The 17,147-nt window shown below is 38.3% G+C and overlaps 3 protein-coding genes across 6 annotated transcripts in view; 1 reads left to right on the top strand and 2 right to left on the bottom strand.

The window, feature by feature from the left end:
• Positions 1 to 2,566: 2,566 nt before the first annotated feature.
• On the bottom strand, positions 2,567 to 6,764 carry LOC111442817 (proton pump-interactor 1-like). Its single transcript, XM_023080356.1, has 8 exons — positions 6,499 to 6,764; positions 5,522 to 5,927; positions 4,801 to 4,989; positions 4,491 to 4,670; positions 4,203 to 4,397; positions 3,858 to 3,956; positions 3,244 to 3,762; positions 2,567 to 3,157 (listed from the first exon to the last, which is right to left on the bottom strand). The coding sequence occupies exons 2-8, from the start codon at positions 5,897 to 5,899 to the stop codon at positions 2,822 to 2,824; spliced, it is 1,896 nt and encodes a 631-aa protein (XP_022936124.1). The 5' UTR covers positions 5,900 to 5,927; positions 6,499 to 6,764; the 3' UTR covers positions 2,567 to 2,821.
• A 3,441-nt stretch (positions 6,765 to 10,205) lies between these two features.
• Positions 10,206 to 13,392, top strand: LOC111442819 (beta-glucuronosyltransferase GlcAT14A-like). 2 transcript variants are annotated; one of them, XM_023080360.1, is made up of 5 exons: positions 10,206 to 10,453; positions 10,885 to 11,519; positions 12,318 to 12,393; positions 12,474 to 12,589; positions 12,686 to 13,392. In XM_023080360.1, exons 2-5 carry the CDS (start codon positions 10,943 to 10,945, stop codon positions 13,186 to 13,188), a joined length of 1,272 nt encoding a protein of 423 aa, XP_022936128.1. In that variant the 5' UTR covers positions 10,206 to 10,453; positions 10,885 to 10,942; the 3' UTR covers positions 13,189 to 13,392. The 2 variants fall into 2 exon arrangements, with proteins under 2 accessions (XP_022936128.1, XP_022936129.1); XM_023080361.1 differs by having other exon boundaries at positions 10,366 to 10,448.
• A 21-nt stretch (positions 13,393 to 13,413) lies between these two features.
• The window catches only part of LOC111442816 (protein SPA1-RELATED 3-like), a 6,853-nt gene continuing 3,119 nt past the window's right edge, over positions 13,414 to 17,147 (bottom strand). For 2 of the 3 annotated variants that reach the window (XM_023080352.1, XM_023080354.1), the window contains 5 exons: positions 15,696 to 16,653; positions 15,473 to 15,619; positions 15,032 to 15,343; positions 14,629 to 14,688; positions 13,414 to 13,896 (listed from right to left, as the gene is read on the bottom strand). In XM_023080352.1, the coding sequence (XP_022936120.1) occupies positions 13,711 to 13,896; positions 14,629 to 14,688; positions 15,032 to 15,343; positions 15,473 to 15,619; positions 15,696 to 16,653 (1,663 nt within the window). In that variant the 3' untranslated portion in view covers positions 13,414 to 13,710. Of the gene's footprint in view, positions 13,897 to 14,628; positions 14,689 to 15,031; positions 15,344 to 15,426; positions 15,620 to 15,695; positions 16,654 to 17,147 lie in introns of those variants that run through there. The other variant, XM_023080353.1, reaches the window with a different exon arrangement.

Here is a 17,147-nt window from a genome sequence, read left to right as displayed (position 1 = left end):
TTTTTTTTTTTTTTTTTTTTTTTTTTTTTTTTTTTTTTTTTTTTTTTTTTTTTAAGAAACGCTATAATGATAGCAAAATCTACAATGTCAAATGGTGGATTTGATTCACAGGCCAAAGGCACCATCAAAGGTCCACACGCACTCATGATCTTTTCCCACCAACCACGGTAATTAAATTTTATTTATTATTAATAAACCAAATTTCAAAAAAAAAAAAAATTTGTAAAACAATACCCAACTTAACCTTACTTCAAATTATTATAAAAATTAAAAATATTTTAGGTTTATAAGCGATATATATGAGAATGTAAGCAAAAGGCGGCGGCTCACTGCATACAACTATTGGGAAGGAAGAAGTTGATAACTAGTCATATCTCCTACAGTACATTTTGGAGCATAGCCCTTGCAGGTGTAGACACAATTTTGGTGAAAAGTCATACACTCTCGTATTGACCCAATATGGAATGGTAAAGACCCTATTTAGGATGAAAACATGTAAAAGGGGTTTGGAAAGGGCATGCAATCATGGACAACACGTCGTGGACAAGCAAGATCGGGATATCTATCATGCGGCCATTGACAACACGGCTTAGATATGCATGACCGTGACGACAAGCAAGACCGGGATATCTGTCATGCGGCCATTGACAACACGCCTTGGATATGCATGACCGTGACATCCTCCCCCACTCAATTGGTTGCTTTATCGATGATGCGTTATGACTTGTGAATGTTTGATATTTGAGTTTTACGATTAGTTATTAGAGTAAACATGTATTATGAATAAATATGAATTTACAGTCTCGAGCAAACAAACCCAACTCAACCTTATCTGATTTAATCTCCTATTTTTAATCCATCTTAATTTTAATTTAGTCGTTTAAAGTTTTTTTTTTCTAATGAAATTGATTAAATAATAATTATTTTTGTATGAGAAAATATTTTGGGTGAATATATTTCCAAAATTATAAAGAGAATAAAAAAATAATAATAATTTTTAAAGAAATTCAGGTTAGCCTTGTGAATAATTGAAGAACAAGCTTGCATGTTGTACCATCTGCATTTACAGAGACAACCAAACATCTGGGCCATAGCCTCCTCACCACAAGTTTTGCAAACAATTTAATGATTCAATCTTTCTAGTGCTACAAGTAAAGAAATTCATCCCCTAAACCTTCTAACACGAGCAAAGTTTGTTCCGTTTGATACACATTATGTGTAACAGCCTAAACACACTGATAGCCGTATCCTCATCAGCCTCATGGTTGTATTGTCTGCTTTGACATGTTACGTATTCTCATCAGCCTCATGGTTGTATCATCATGAGATGCTTCCCCGCAATTAGATCATTCAAATGAGAACAAGCTTGTAGAAACCCGATTGATTTTCTGAAATGCATTTGAGAGAGAATCTCCTTAAAAGTCATTCTCACAGTAAGCATGTCTTTGAGAGATCAAGCGGTTTTATAACATGTCTGCTAGGGAGAGGTTTCCACACCCTTATAAAGAATGTTTTATTTCCCTCCAACCAATGTGGGATCTCACAATCCACCCCCTTTGGGGGTCTAGCATACTCGTTGGCACTGAAGCTGGCTCTAAACCATTTATAACAGCTCAAACCCACCGCTTGCAAATATTGTACTCTTTGGACTTCTCAAGGTTTTAAAATACATATGCTAGGGAGAGGTTTTTACACCCTAATAAGAAATGTTTTGTTCCTCTCTCCAATCAATATAGAATCTCACAATCCACTCCCCATAGGGTCCAGTGTCCATGCTAACACATCGTTCAGAACCTAGTTCTAACACTATTTGTAACAGTCCAAGCCCACTGCAAGCAGATATTGTCTTCTTTGGGATTTCCCTTCCCGTCTCTCTATCAAGGTTCTAAAATGCGTCTACTAGGGAGAGATTTTCACTCCCCCAAAATATAGAAGGGAACATGAAAAGGACTGATGATGCATATGATTATAAGCAAGTAAAAGATGAAGTTGTGTAGAAGTTGAAAACAGAAAAACCCCAAGAAAAGTGAATAAAAAGATTAACAAAAGCCAGACGATCACAAGCAGTATCTAGAAGAGAAGCAGACCATGATAGGGCAGGCAGCACGGCCAACCTCTGCAGCTGCTTCTGTCAATCCCCTACTACCTCCAAGTAATATGTTTGCTACCTGTTTCCAACAACCGAAGAAGCTTAAGCAAGAGTTAACAAGAACCTTAATCAAATTCAAAGAATGACTAATTCTTGCCTTTTCTCCCTTGAAACTGAATGCCACTCAATGGAGTAAGCACCCCTTCTTCCTCCTGTTTCCCATAAACAAAACATGGTTCAAGCATACCAAAAGGACCTGCAAGTACTAACCAAACACTGCCATAAGAGACCTGAAATCGTCACCGGGGCTCGAGAGCAGTCAGATCGTGGACCATTTGGAGGACCAAGGGTCCGAAACAACTCGGAATTCTAAAGCTCTACAAGTTCAGATCATAACCAGTCTCCACCCTAGGAGATACCAATATTAAACTCATGATGAACAAACAGCATAAGAACAATTTGAGGCCTCAAGATATGTGAGCAATGGAGATTGATCAAAGTCAAAATCTGGAAATACATTGAAAGAACCAAATTGCATGTTTCAACCTCAGTAAACACTGTGAACCTGACTAAAATGCCAACCATTATGAGTTGAGTCCATCCCCAGTAAGGATGAAATAAACAGAAATATGCATAAATACAAATGTCCTCTAAGCCACTCATCAGCATGCTCATCAACAGAAAATTTGTCTCGTCGATAAACTCGTCGTCTAGCTCCTAGTTTCAAAGTTTTTAGAGAAGGTAATAGTAGTAGTATCCAAGCACCAGAAGGATCACAAGCAACACTGCAGCAGCAGGAGCAGCCCAATCCCAGTAATTGATCGACTTCTTTCGCTTACGAATGATTTTTGGAACCGAATCCAGTCCTCTTTGTCTGCCACGGCTCCTAATGCCAGTCTCCTTCGGGATTTTGGACTTAACAGGAACCGGAGCAGCTTCAGCACTTTCATTAACATTTTCTAGCTCTGTAGACTCCTCCTCAACTGCATCAGCCTCAACAGGTTCTTCATCAGGAACCGTAGCAGATCCAGACGCGGTCACCTTCTTCTTTGCTTTCTTTTCACGATCCTGAGGTAAATACCGAAACATGTCATTATCGTGATGCAAACTTAAAAAGATTTGTTCACAAATGATAATTATATAGAAATAATTTCCTTCAATTTCTTTTCCGCTTCCTTCTGAGCTCGTAGAGACGCTTTTGCAGCTGCTTTCTCTTGCAATTTCTTCTTCCTTTCCATGGCTAGTTTAGCTTTTGCAATTTCCTCAGCCCTCTTCATTTCCTTTAATTTTGCAAGATCAACTTCGGGTTCTTTTGGGATGTCTTTCGACAATTTTAATAAACTAGGGATCTCCTCCTCTGCTTTATCCTCCTGCTCCAAGGGGCGTACAGGCTTTCCAGCTTTTTGTTTAACTTCTATATCAACTTTCTGTGCAGGAAGAGGATCAGATGGTACTGGTTTGGGTTCTTCCTTAGTTCGTTTAATGTTCGGTTTAGCTGCCATCTCAGTTTGACGAGGTGCCGGTTCTGCAGGGGCAAGTATTGGTTTCTCATCCGGGTTTCTTATCCGGCCATCCCTACTCATCTGCCGAATATCCAACGATGCAAGAATTCTTTTCTCATAGTCATCCCTGAAAGCCTTGTCACCATTCCAGAGGGACATAAATTTCTCAACCTGATGGACAGAAGCATTGAAGTTACAAAGAGCAACTGGGAAAATTAAGACTTAACAATTAATGTTCTTACGAAAAGAAAAATAATTCAACATACCTCAGTAAAAGCGAGTTCCTCGAGGGCCTGGATGTCCTTCTTTGCAGCAAGATCTTTAGCTTTGTTTAAGAGTGATCGGCTTTGATAAAATTGGGCATTCTGGAAAACATAATAACATCTCAAACCTCATTATAACAAACCCAATGAATATGAAAAGAAGGTAAGATACGAAACAAACCCCGAAGCTGAATTATACTCAACGTGTATAAGCATCATTTTTAAACTCTCTAATTCTCTATTAAGTTGTTTCTATCTGTTTAGTTTAAGCCTCTAATAAAGGATCGAAGACACGGACGTTACGTAATTGCTCAGACAAAGTGGAGTTAGAAAAGAGATTTAACACACCCCCTCATCAGAGTTCTTCCTAAGTTGCTGAATGTTTTCATGTGCTTTGCCTCTCTTCTCTGTAACAGAAGTTAGCTCGTCCTGCAAAGTTTTAATATCTTCGTCTATTGCCTCCAATGCTTCCTCAAGCTGCTTTATCTTGGCTCGAACGGCTTGTTGTTCCTTCCTCACTCCATTCAAATCACCACCGATAATCTACATTAGCGTGATTTGTAAGATACATACACTTATTGCACTACAGAAGTTAATTAGTAAAACAGAATTGAATTCGAATCGACAGTTCCTAACCTTGACTTGATCTTGGAGGGCTTCTTTATGTACCATAGAGTCCTGAAGCTTAGCTCTCATAGCAGAATTAGCAATAACTTTCTCCCTCGTCCCTTCGAGCTGTTTAATTTCTCTTAAAATTTGCTTTTCCTCAGAAAGTGGAATGCTCTCATGTTGTATATGGTATTGCAGGCTCTGAATCTGCAGCCAGCAACCCAAATGGGATCAAACAGAGAAGAAAAGAGGGAGAAGGAACAAGAAGTGAATGGCACATCAGAGGGAAAGATATAAATGGTTTTGATGTTTTCTACGAACTCATATCGAAACTTACAACAGCATTAAGCTCTTCCTCAGATGAACATAAACCACCATTGCGACCAGCATTGTTTGCATTACGGAACTTGCCAAGAGCTTGATTAAGCGGTTCAATCTCCTTGATTTTCTCGTCAACAATTGATTTATATTGTCGGTTGTCATCTCTCAGAGGTTTCAACTGTGTAATCAACTCTGCTCGTTCCGCCTGTAAATGTAGTAACAGATTAAACACAAGGAAGTACAGAACATGAACGTCAAACTAGTGACTGAATTTCTTTATTTCAGGAAGAGAAACGGTTTCATCGATTAGAGAAATAAAGGAGTAGGAACTCCAAGCACCTATTGTGAATTATAACTAGAGAAGCTAGCACGTGTTCGGGAGCTTTCAGATACTATGCACGCTTCATAGTTCTCTAAGAAAAGGTAGCCAACAGATTGCACACAGCTTACACAACTCAAAAAAAGAATGCATCCATTTCATTTTTTCATGCATTATAGCTAGTTTACGTGCCTCGAGCAAGGCCAATGAGATATAACTCCAAACCCTTTCAAATTATTATCATCAATTTCATTCTTTCATTCAAGATGATCCCCTTTTTGTACACATTTCGGGCGTTGGGGCCAGCTTGATCCAAATTATTAATAGAAAGCATATAAGAAGGTGTTTTTTAATCAAATGATGCTTTAAAACATGAAAAGGTATAGTGCAGTATCCATTTCAAGCTCCAGTTTCTTACCCTCTTTGACTTGAGTGTTTCAGTGATTTGAAACCGAGCTTGACTCCTCTTACGAATCTCTTTATCAGCCAAATCAATTTTAGCTTTGATACTCGGATCGTCATACGGGCGATGCCTTATGAAGTAGAAGCTATGGATTTGCTTAGGCGCTGGCCATTCATCAGCAGCATCTTTCGGGACGTTAGAGGCTGAAGAAGAACCATCTGCCTGTTCTTTAACAGGCTCCTCTTCATGAGAACCAAACTTTATGGGCACATTTTTCTCAGGCAATTGATCCAAATCTCCATTTTCATCGCTTTTCAAAACGTAATTATCTGCAACCGGTGCCGAATCCATCGGTCCCTTGACCATCTCAAATCCAACAACCTCAACGCCCATAGCTCCCAGCTGAGGGAACTAAAAGATCCTGATGCCACAAGGAAAGAAACAACATAATCTACAATTGAGCTATCAAAAGAACAGATCTCTCAATTAATAATGCTAAAATCAATATCAAAACAACGATCAAAACAAGGAGATGAACTCAATGAATCAAAATGAAATATCATCCTAAAAAACCCCATGGAAATTGTTCTTAGATTCAACGATTACAGAAAAAACAGGCACGAACTCATTAGCCCAAAGATCAAAACAAGGAGATAAACTCAATGAGTCAACATGAAATATCATCCAAAGAACCCCATGGATATTGTTCTTAGATTCAACGATTACAGAAAAAACAGGCACGCAAACAACGATCAAAACTCAATGAATCAAAATGAAATATCATCCAAGAAACCCCATGGAAATTGTTCTTAGATTCAACAATAACCCAAAAAAGGGGATTAACGAGAAGGAAATGGCACGAAATAACAGAGCAAAACAACCAGATGACGAGAGATCGAACATAATCACATGAAATCGCAAAACAAAGAGTGAAAAAATCGAGAATCAGAAATTCCCAATTCACATAAATGATGAAAAACAAGAACAATTACCAGTAATGGAAGCGGGTAATACGAAGAACAAGAACAGGAAGCCCTTATCGAACGAAGCGATCTCGAATTCCGAATTTAGGCAAAACCCCAGAACGAAAAACAAACAAAAAAGAAATGGGTCAGACCCAGATCTCGTCCCCTTTGTTGAATCTCAAACCACTTCTCCCTCTTCAAAGTGGATGGATGGGAATTAAAAGAGAGAGAGAGAGAGAGAGAGAGATAGAGAGCGCGGAAGCGACTAGTCCGTCTATATATTAATTTGCTCAGGCTAGGTGTTTGTTCGCTGTGATTTCATGGATTTTTTCTCTCTTTTTTTTCCATTTCCCATTACGAAAATTCTAATTTAATGCTACTTTCCTTTCCGTTCTTCGTATAATCAAGACAAATTTAGAACGAAATAGTAAAATCCAATCCCAAATCTATTGTCTTTTGTGAATTATTTTCAATCATTTCTAAAAATATTCCTTCTCCAAATCCATTATGAAACAAAATAAAAAATTCGATCTTTGTTTAAAATTATACACATCCCATTTCAACGAATCCACCGGTGATTCATGAATCCTTTTTCTTTTTCAACACCAAATTTTTTTGGATCGTTTGGGAATTATTGTCGCTGCTAGGGTTTATGTTTGGATTTTAATATATGTGGATTAACACATAATGGGAAAAATTAATTGTGAGAATATAAATATAAAAATATATAGTGTTGAAAGAGGATCATGATAAATAATTTTTTTAAATTAAAATTTTCAAAATATTATTAATATCTTTGCAGAAGAAAATATTTATTTTTTAAAATTAGGTTTATATCTATTTAGTTCGATAATTTTTAAAAATGTCTAATTAATTTTAAATTTTTGAATACCGAGTGTAATATGATTATTAAATAGGTTCAGGCTCATATATTGAGCCGCTGGATATGTGTCTATTAGTCACAATTGCACATTTTTTAGCAGCGAATTTTGCGATTGTGCGACTCTTACTCCAAATGTCGAGTGAGTCAAGCCAATTTAAATTTGCGTCACCTACGATCGCATAACGTATGTTCAAACCTCTGGCTCCATTTCGAGAAATTCTTAAAAAATGGTGGCAGAGAGATTTTTGAAGGAGAGTTTGAAAGTAAGATTGAAACGAGGTTTTGAAAGTAGTTGTATAGGTTATATGCGAGAAAGACAACACAATGACTTAAAATAGCATAAACCTCGAGTATGAAAAATTGACGATAGGTCGCATCTCTCTATAGTACATTTTGATGTGATTCAAGTATGGCATGACTATACATGATTTCACTGAATAGTCCTACAAATTATGGGTAGGAGGAGTCGACGACTAGTCACATCCCTTATAGTACATTTTAAGACGATTCTGACAATTCTAGACATATTTTAGACGAATAGTCATATAAACAAAAAAAAACCCAATGGAAGGCAATACAACATGAAATCAAATAAAAGGGTTTGATATGAGATGAACATGCAGCTATGGACAATACGCCTTAGACGAGCAAACCGAGAATGAATACCACACATCAGAGTCAAGACCAGACTCCCTACTAGAATGTTTAACCGATCCATTCTAGATCGACTGAATTGAGACCATAAACCCTTGGACCTTCCGTGCATCTTCCATTCTCGTTATAAACATAGTTATAGTCAGATATTTATTAAACACAAAATCAAACGTTTTAAAATTTAATCACTAAAATGATGATTTGTATATTAATATATTACATAGGAAATTAAAATTTTATAAATAATTAGTTGGATTAATAAATATTAAGTGGAAAATTGATAATTTTTCTTTTTCAAGGTTGAAGAGAGGCGCGTGGCATGTACTGCGAGATAATAACTGACCAGTTTTTTGTCTTTAAAGATAAGGGTCACTGTAAATGTGCAATGACTTTAATACCCTTACGTTTTCTATTTCCGTCATGATTCTGTCTCCCTCAATGAGTCAACCTAATTTTCCACGTGGTAACACGTGGATTTCCGTTGCCCTTAGGGGAAGGACACATTGACAAGTCATCCACCATATTGCCCTAATTTGGATTTTTCTTTTTTCTTTTATTTTTTTTCCGGTGAAAAATATAAATTCCCTGCGTGCTAGATTTTTTTTTTCTTTTAATGGAATTTGTTTTTTTTTTTTTACTAAAATTAGAATTTTGATTTTTTTTAATTTGCAGTACACAATTGCTTGAACAGTTCAAAAATATAAATATATATATTAATTATTGACATTTTAAACATTATTAGAATGACTTTTTAAACGTTTAAAATGTAATTTAAAAAAATTATTTTTTATATAAATAATTAGGAGAAGATTAATAATTTAAACATGGTTAAGTGTAACTCTTTTAATAATTTTAAATAGCGATGTGTTTTAAAAAGATAATAAGAAATTTTTTTTTGAAGTAATTAAAAGTTATATTTTAAAATATATTTTTGAGTATTAAATACAAAAAAAAAAAATTATTAAATTTTTTTATTGGAAAAAGTAAAAGAAAATAAAAATAAAAATAAAATGCAATTTATTCATTTGATTCGGAATTTTCCAATGGGCTGCACCGTACACGGTTGGCGGCCCAACTCAGGCCCATGAATTGCCACGCGTGACACCGGATAATTTCTTTTTGGTGGGTCCCACTAAGTACATTTTTATTGGCCGTTTCCTTTCTTTTTTCCACCCCTGATTTTTGATCAGACGGTTGCAGACAGCCCAATGATTGGATGATTGAATAGAGGCTTAGAGCCACCACCAGATTTGACTTTCAAAATGCCAAAACTACCCCTCATCATTGATTTACCCATACAAATATTAAATTATATATTATAATAGATTTTAATTAATTACATGAAGACAAGGTCCTAACTCAAACATTTAATCCAGTTTTTTTAATTAAGTTACAATAATATATATGTATTAAGCAAACTCATTTATTAAAAATAATTTTTAAATATTTGACAGAGTCAATCTTGTAATTAATGTGAAACTTTTTCCGTTACACACAAAAATTGATTTTCTCTTCGTTTGGAAGCTTCTCACGAGACACTATCATTTAAAGGGTCCGATAAATGCAAAGACGTCTCCCTCATTTAAGGTATTTCTATACTACCATAGTTTGGTCAAACATCACTTCGATCCAATATTGGCTTAGGCACTGAAGTATGTGAGGGGAGAAATCACGTACTATCGATAGGTTATTTAATGGGTCATCTCACTTCTCCCACCTCAACCTAGACCTCTCTTAATAGATCACTTCAGGATTGTTGACAACATGCTTAACACATGCAAGTCGGACAGGAAGTGGTGTTTCCAGGGTCGAACAGGTGAGTAACACGTAAGAACCTGCCCTTGTGAGGGGAACAACAGCTGGAAACGGCTAACAAAAGGGAAATTTGTCCATAATTGGTCTGAGAGGATGATAAGCCACATTGAGACTAAGACACGGTCCACACACCCACGAGAGGCAGTGATAGGAAATTTTCCACAATGGACCAGCTCTTCCAAAATGGATTAATCATCTCGATGTGACCTCGAGGTGGACATGTGTCTAGATTCACAAATTAACAACAAATGAATACTTATTTAAAGAGTAAAAAGTGCAATTAAGTTTTAATCACTAGAGATTAAGCAACTAGGGAAAGAAGCCATTGTTTTGGTCAAGATCCCAAAGAAAGTGCACCATAACGGAAATGGCTCGAATCCCAATTCCCCCCTTTTTCTCCTCATTATTTTATTTCCCTTCTGACTTTCACCCTTTCTGTTGCTCACTCCAAAATCCCAACCAATCTTTTATTCCCTTTTTAATATTCTTCCTCCTCCTCCTCTGGACGTGCGCACAGCAAAACCCACGTCGCCTTCTGCGCTGCTTCTCTTCTTTCTTCATCATCTTCCGGGTTTCAATCGGATTGCTGCTCTTATTCTGGTCTTACAGATGCGCCTGTTTCTGGGTATTGTAGGGTTTTTGTTTGTTCTTATTTGTTTCGTACCAGCGCCCTGCTCTGTTTTCGTTTTTGCGCCTCTGATTTTGCGATTAGTTTGACTTTTCTGAGATTTGGGTTTCTGGGTTGATTTCATAATCCATTTTCTTATCTGGGTCGTTATTTGTTTGGATTATCATTGGTGTTTTGGTCTGTTTCTCCCGTAAGTGGTCGGTTATATGAATGCTTCATTGAATCTGCTGCTTGTTACAGAGTATACTGTTTCATTGATTTGAAATCCACGAGTTGTTCATCCTTATTATCTTCGAACATTTCTCTGTCTTGTTGATTGTGTTCATCAGATGAAGAACCATAGGATTGTGTTGAGTTTTGGGCGAAGTTGAGTTCATTGTGTAGTTTTTCAGCAATTTTCTGTTCGTTTGATCATTTTCTTGTTTGATTGAAGGCTGTTGAATGGAGTTTCCAAAGCTCAAGTAGATGAGAGTTTACGAAAAGATTCTGCAATGGGGCATATGAACTTAGAGAAGAAATGGCTGTTTCCTCTTGTGATAAGCTCCCTAATATGCATATTCCTCCTTGCTACTACCTTCAACATGGGTCTAATCTCTTCTATCCATACATTCAATTCAATCTTCTTAATGCTCCCATCTCCATTGCCCACAAACCAAACTAACCCAACGTTATTTGCCGAGACGAAAGTTGCAAGATCGCCACCGACGAACCCTGCATCTATGATTCCACGATTCGGTTACCTGATTTCAGGGTCGAAAGGCGACTTAGAGAAGCTATGGAGAACTCTTAAAGCACTTTACCATCCATTGAATCAATACGTTGTTCATTTGGACTTGAAGTCACCTCTAGAGGAGAGGTTGGAGCTTGCTTCAAGAGTAGCAAATGAGTCGATTTTTGTTGAGATTGGGAATGTTTTTATGATCACCAAAGCAAATATGGTTACTTACAGAGGTCCAACAATGGTGGCTAATACCCTCCATGCTTGTGCTGTTCTTCTTAAGAGGAGCAATGATTGGGACTGGTTTATTAACCTCAGTGCCTCAGACTACCCGCTCATCACTCAAGACGGTCAGTCCCATTTCCATCGTTTACTTGAAATTCTTGCAGCATACAAACCTGTGCTTATGATCTTGTAAGCCGCTCTACCGTTGTTTGAGTGAGAGTTCGTTCAAGCCGTGAACCAGACCAAGTTGAACATATAGATAGGATCTCCACAATGGTACGATATTGTCCACTTTGAACATAGGTTCTCGTGGTTTTGCTTTGGGTTTTCCCAAAATGCCTCGTACCAATGGAAATGTATTCCTTACTTATAAACTCATAATCATCCTCTCAATTAGCCGATGTGGGACTCCCCACCAACAATCCTCCCTGTGAACAAGAGTATACCATAGAGCCTTCCCTGAGGCCTATGGAGTCCTCGAGCAACCTTCCTTTCATTGAGGCTCGACTCTTTTCTCTAGAGCCCTCGAACAAAGTACACCCTTTATTTGACACTTGAGTCACTTCTTTACTATTCCTTCGAGGCTCACAACTTCTTTGTTCAACAAGTTGTTCGACATTTGAGAAATCACGGATCTCCACAATGGTATGATATTGTCCACTTTGAGCATAAGCTCTCATGACTTTGCTTTAGACTTTCCCAAAAAGCCTCATACCAACGGAGATGTATTCCTTACTTATAAACCTATGATCATCCTCTTAATTAGCCGATGTGGGACTCCCCACCAACAATCCTCACCAACGTGGTCGGAGGGTTTAGAACATAGAAGCTTGGGTAGCGCTAAAATCACCAATATATCTATTTTGTTTCCTTTTCTTGGTTTGGTGTGATTTAACGAGGAGAAATTTTGGTGCTACTTACAGATCTTCTTCACACTTTCTCACCTCTAGATAGAAATTTGAACTTCATTGAACACACAAGCAAGTTGGGATGGAAAGCGTGAGCACTTTCTTCTCTTTTTCTCTCTTTCTCGCCCTGTGATGATGAAATCAGTCAATATTTGAATGTCTCTCTTGCAGGAGTAAGCGAGCAATGCCGTTGATGATAGATCCTGGATTATACAAAACAACCAAATCAGATGTTTTTTGGGTCAACCCACAACGACCTCTCCCCACATCATTCAAGTTGTTCACTGGTTTGTGATAAGAAACAGATCAATCATTCTAATCTGCAGAATTTCATTATCAAATGAGCCCTTTTTGTTGAAGTTCTTAGCTTGTTCTTTTACCAGGATCGGCATGGATGGTTCTATCTCGTTCGTTTGTCGAGTATCTCATCTGGGGTTGGGACAACCTTCCTAGAACACTTCTCATGTATTACTCAAACTTTGTTTCCTCCCCAGAAGGCTACTTTCACACTGTGATCTGCAACGAGCCTGAGTTTGCCAAAACTGTAGTTAACCATGATTTGCATTACATCTCTTGGGATGTGCCACCACAACAGCATCCTCATGCCCTCACCATTAACGACACCGAAACAATGATAGCCAGCGGTGCTGCCTTTGCTCGAAAGTTTCAGCGAGACAACCCTGTTCTGGACGAGATTGATCAGGAGCTACTGAGACGTGATGACAAAGGGAGTTTTACCCCTGGTGGGTGGTGTTCTGGTAAGCCTAAATGCTCGAAAGTCGGAAACCCGTTTAAGATCAAGCCAGGGCCAGGAGCTAAGAGGCTTACCCGCCTCGTAAAAAAGCTAACTTCGGCTGCTAAAGTAGGTGAAGGTCAGTGTAAATAGTCTTAGCTAGAAGAAATATTGATAGTGCAAAGATAAAAGTTCCCATGTCACTGTGATTCTCTAATCATAGTTGTTGTTATCGTTCGATAACATTCATGTTGCCGTTCTTCGTTCTTGTTTCTCGATCTGTTTCTTGTTCTTCGTTCTTCTAAATGAGAAACAACACATGTTTGATAATGATTATAATCACCTTTCTGTGTAAAAGAGAGTTATGCAAGACTACCATATACTGAATTACTCTGAAGATTTTGCATTCAATTTATACAAGAATAGGGATATATCCACACCTCTCTCTCTCTCTTATTCCTTTGAATTTCTATCAACAGACATGAACAAGACCAATCTCTTCCAAACAAAAGCCCTCATCCACTATGGTATAATGCCAAATTATTGTTGCTTAATATTAAGATCTAACCTTTGTAGAAAGCTATAGCTGCTGGACAAGCTTCATGGGTATTCAACATATTGCTCTGCCTCAAATTTACTGCAAATAGTTACCCTTATTAAAGACATTGCCTCTCTCTAAACCATTTCCAAAATTTTGATGTGCCCAGTTGAGTTTGCAGCTACTATCGAAGACGACTGGCCTCGCCAACAAACCGAAGAGATAAATTGTGCGGAGTCGTCCATTTCGTGACTGGAAAGAGGATCCATTTGAAACTTATACGACAATGCTGGCATTGGAAAGGCTTTGTGGTAGATAAAAACCTAATCCAGGGAATGAAGAAACATGTTCCAAAAGCTAATGAGATAAATATTGATCAAAAACAGCTATTGAAGATCAGATACAGTGATAATATGCATTCCGTTGTCACCACGTTCTCAAAAGAATGAAAAAAGGAAGAGTGTGTTAGGAACTACGACTCTCCACGATAGTATGATCTTGTCCACTTTGAGCATAAGCTTTCCTGGCTTTGCTTTGGAGATATTCCTTACTTATAAACTCATGATCAACCTCTAAATTAGACAATGTGGGACTCCCTCCCAACAATCCTCCCTTCGAACAAAGTACACTATAAAGCCTCCCCTGAGGCCTATGAAGCCCTCGAACAGCCTCCCTCCCCTTAATCGAGGTTTGACTCCTTCTTTGGAGTCCTCGAACAAAGTACACCCTTTGCTCGACACTTGAGTCACTTTTGACTACACCTTCGAGACTTACAACTTCTTTGTTCGGCATTTGAGGATTCTATTAACATTCTATTAACATGGCTAAGTTAAAGGCATGACTCTGATATCATGTTAGGAACCACGACTCTCCACAATAGTTTGATATTGTCCACTTTGAGCGTAATCTCTCATGGTTTTGCTTGATGCTTCCCCAGAAGGCCTCGGACCAATGGATATCTATTCCTTACTTACGATCAACCCCTAAATTAGCCCCCACCCAACAATCATCAATAGAGCCATGGTAATAAACAAAAAATGAATGCAAAAACTAACCTCATTTGTCTCTGACCCAGTAGCAATGTAACCATCAGAGACTGACAGTCCCACAAAATTCTGCAATAGTCAATTGGAGAGAATCACTCGATAAGAATGTACCAAAGATACATAACACAGTCATAATGCTCGAAAGCGTCATTCGTAACCCATAAAACATTTTACAGAGCTGGCAAACGATCTTAAGTAACCTCGATTACTGTCCGGGAATGAAAGTCATGGATGTAAAAATGACTTAGAGGGAATGGGTTCAATCCGTGGTGGCTACCTACCTACCTAGACGGAATGGGTCTCACAAGAAGCTTGATGTGCAATGGGACAACATTAAATTACGTGAACAATGATCCGCGAATAAAATTTTCACACGAAGGAAAAAGTTCTGTAAAACTGTTCGACGTGGTACCTTTATGTTCATGTGGCCAGTGAACGACAGGACTGGAGAATCAATAACCCGGGATGTGCACATGGACAAATCCCAGAGCTTCAAGGTGTTATCGGTGGATGCAGAAACAAGAGTGCTCGAGTCTATATACTTGACGTAACTCACAGTTTTGTTATGTCCAGTGAAGGTGCACAAAGGAACTCGTATATTCCGCATGTCGTAGTAATAAATTTTGTGATCAGCTGAACCAAATGCAAGGGACCGACCAGAATCCGCAGGAAATTGTACACAGCAGACATTGGCTTTCGTTCTGATCGTGCCGATACTTGAACCCTGCAGTAGCAACCCAAGTAAGGAACAAATTATCAAACAATCCAGATAAATATCGTTAGCACGCAATCAGATAACTGTAGTACGTTTAGTTTCAAAGCTGACATCCACCAAGTGCAAAAATAGAATTGCCTGATTGATACTCCAGAGCTTAACTGAACCATCGTCACTTCCGCTAGCCAATATTGTTGGATCCGCTGATGAAAAGTCAATGGACCATACGCGCCTCTCGTGTTCTCCCATTTCAGTGACTACTTGACTTCTCGTGACATCCCATACCTAAACACATCACGCAACAATATGACCACAAAGCAATAGAATCTCAAAGGTGGATAAAAATTATGGCATCAGTTACCTGCACTACACCTTCAAAATTACTTGAAGCTATTTGACTTTTGATGTATCGATTCCAACAAACACTGCTTAGTTTCGACCTGCTAGCCATTTCGACAACAGGGTAATGAATATCACGGTCTTCGTTCACGATTGAGTCATATCCAAACACTTTAATTTTCCTATTAACACCCGCTGTGGCAAAAAATTCCCCATCTCGATCGAAACTGAGAGAACATACTAAGTTGGAGGAATTCAATAGATCTCCTTGCTTCAAGTCTGCCTTGACTTTCAACTTGCTAAAGGATAGATACTTGCACAAACCCTCCAGGAACGGACTTATCCACCCGCCTTGTCGATTATCATTGCAACTCTCTTTTGAAGCCAAATTATTAACCGAACTTCTTTCAGTCAAAACTACGGACCCCCTACCATCGCTACTTATTGACGAGTGTTTAACAAACTGCCTCCCTGATGGCTTGTTTACTCTACCTCTCATCAACAAATACGCTAACTCCAATTTCTTGAAGTTCTTCATTAATCGAGAACTCTTAAAAAGTACACCTTGTTCGTTTTCATTGTCTGAACTTGACTTCTCACTGTCATCAACGTTATCACCGCATGCTTCTATATCATGGACCAAAATTCCTGGTCTAAATCGTTTCCTCGATCCCAGTCCGGCAGAAGGAGTCATTGAAGGGAGATTTAATGACAAACAATTGTCCTTCGAAAGATCTGGGTGCGACCCGATCTTTTTCTTGAAATTAGTTTGGTGCCTCATAACTTGTTCGATATCACTGCACAGAAATGAAATAGTATCTTGCAGCTTACGAGCAGCTTCCTGCTTTCTTTGTTGCATAAGCAAAAGGAATTCTAGCAGTAAATCCTGCTCTTCAATTCTTTTTCTAAGCTCAATTGCTGTTTCACGTTCTTCTAGTTCATCTTTCGATTCATTGAGAAATTCACTCTGCAATAACTCACTGTAAAAGAAGACACGAGAGGCCTGATAAATACGTCCTCTAGATAAATCGCAGATGCGCTACTAAAAGCCAACACCATTTGCTAAAAATAATTATATTTCCAAAAACGATACAGTAAATAAGAATTCAAGGACTGTAAGCTTGAGGGGAAGCCCAAAGAGGACAATATCTGCTAGCGGTGGGCTCGGGCTGTTACATAGTCAAGCTGAATTAATAGCTAGAATGTCCAGCAAGTTTATGGCAGTAAACCATTCTCTTGCTTATAGAAGTCTCCAAGTATAATAATTTGACGATCCATGCTGAAAAGGAACCCGAGAATAACCCCTTCCAACATTCTACAGATACTCAACCTTTGGACCAGGATCAGATCCTGATACTCCTCGTTGCAATTGTACTTTTAACATCTTAATATTATCCAAGTTAGACCAGGATCTGATCTTCAGGTAAGAAGAAACATTCGTATTCTTAGTCCCGACCCCCCCCCCCCCCCCCCC

The sequence above is a fragment of the Cucurbita moschata genome, unplaced genomic scaffold (genome assembly GCF_002738365.1).
Source record: "Cucurbita moschata cultivar Rifu unplaced genomic scaffold, Cmos_1.0 Cmo_Scf00005, whole genome shotgun sequence".
NCBI classification, from domain to species: Eukaryota; Viridiplantae; Streptophyta; class Magnoliopsida; order Cucurbitales; family Cucurbitaceae; genus Cucurbita; species Cucurbita moschata.
Note: the sequence above shows the minus strand (reverse complement) of the source record. Positions and strands in the feature narration are given on the sequence as shown.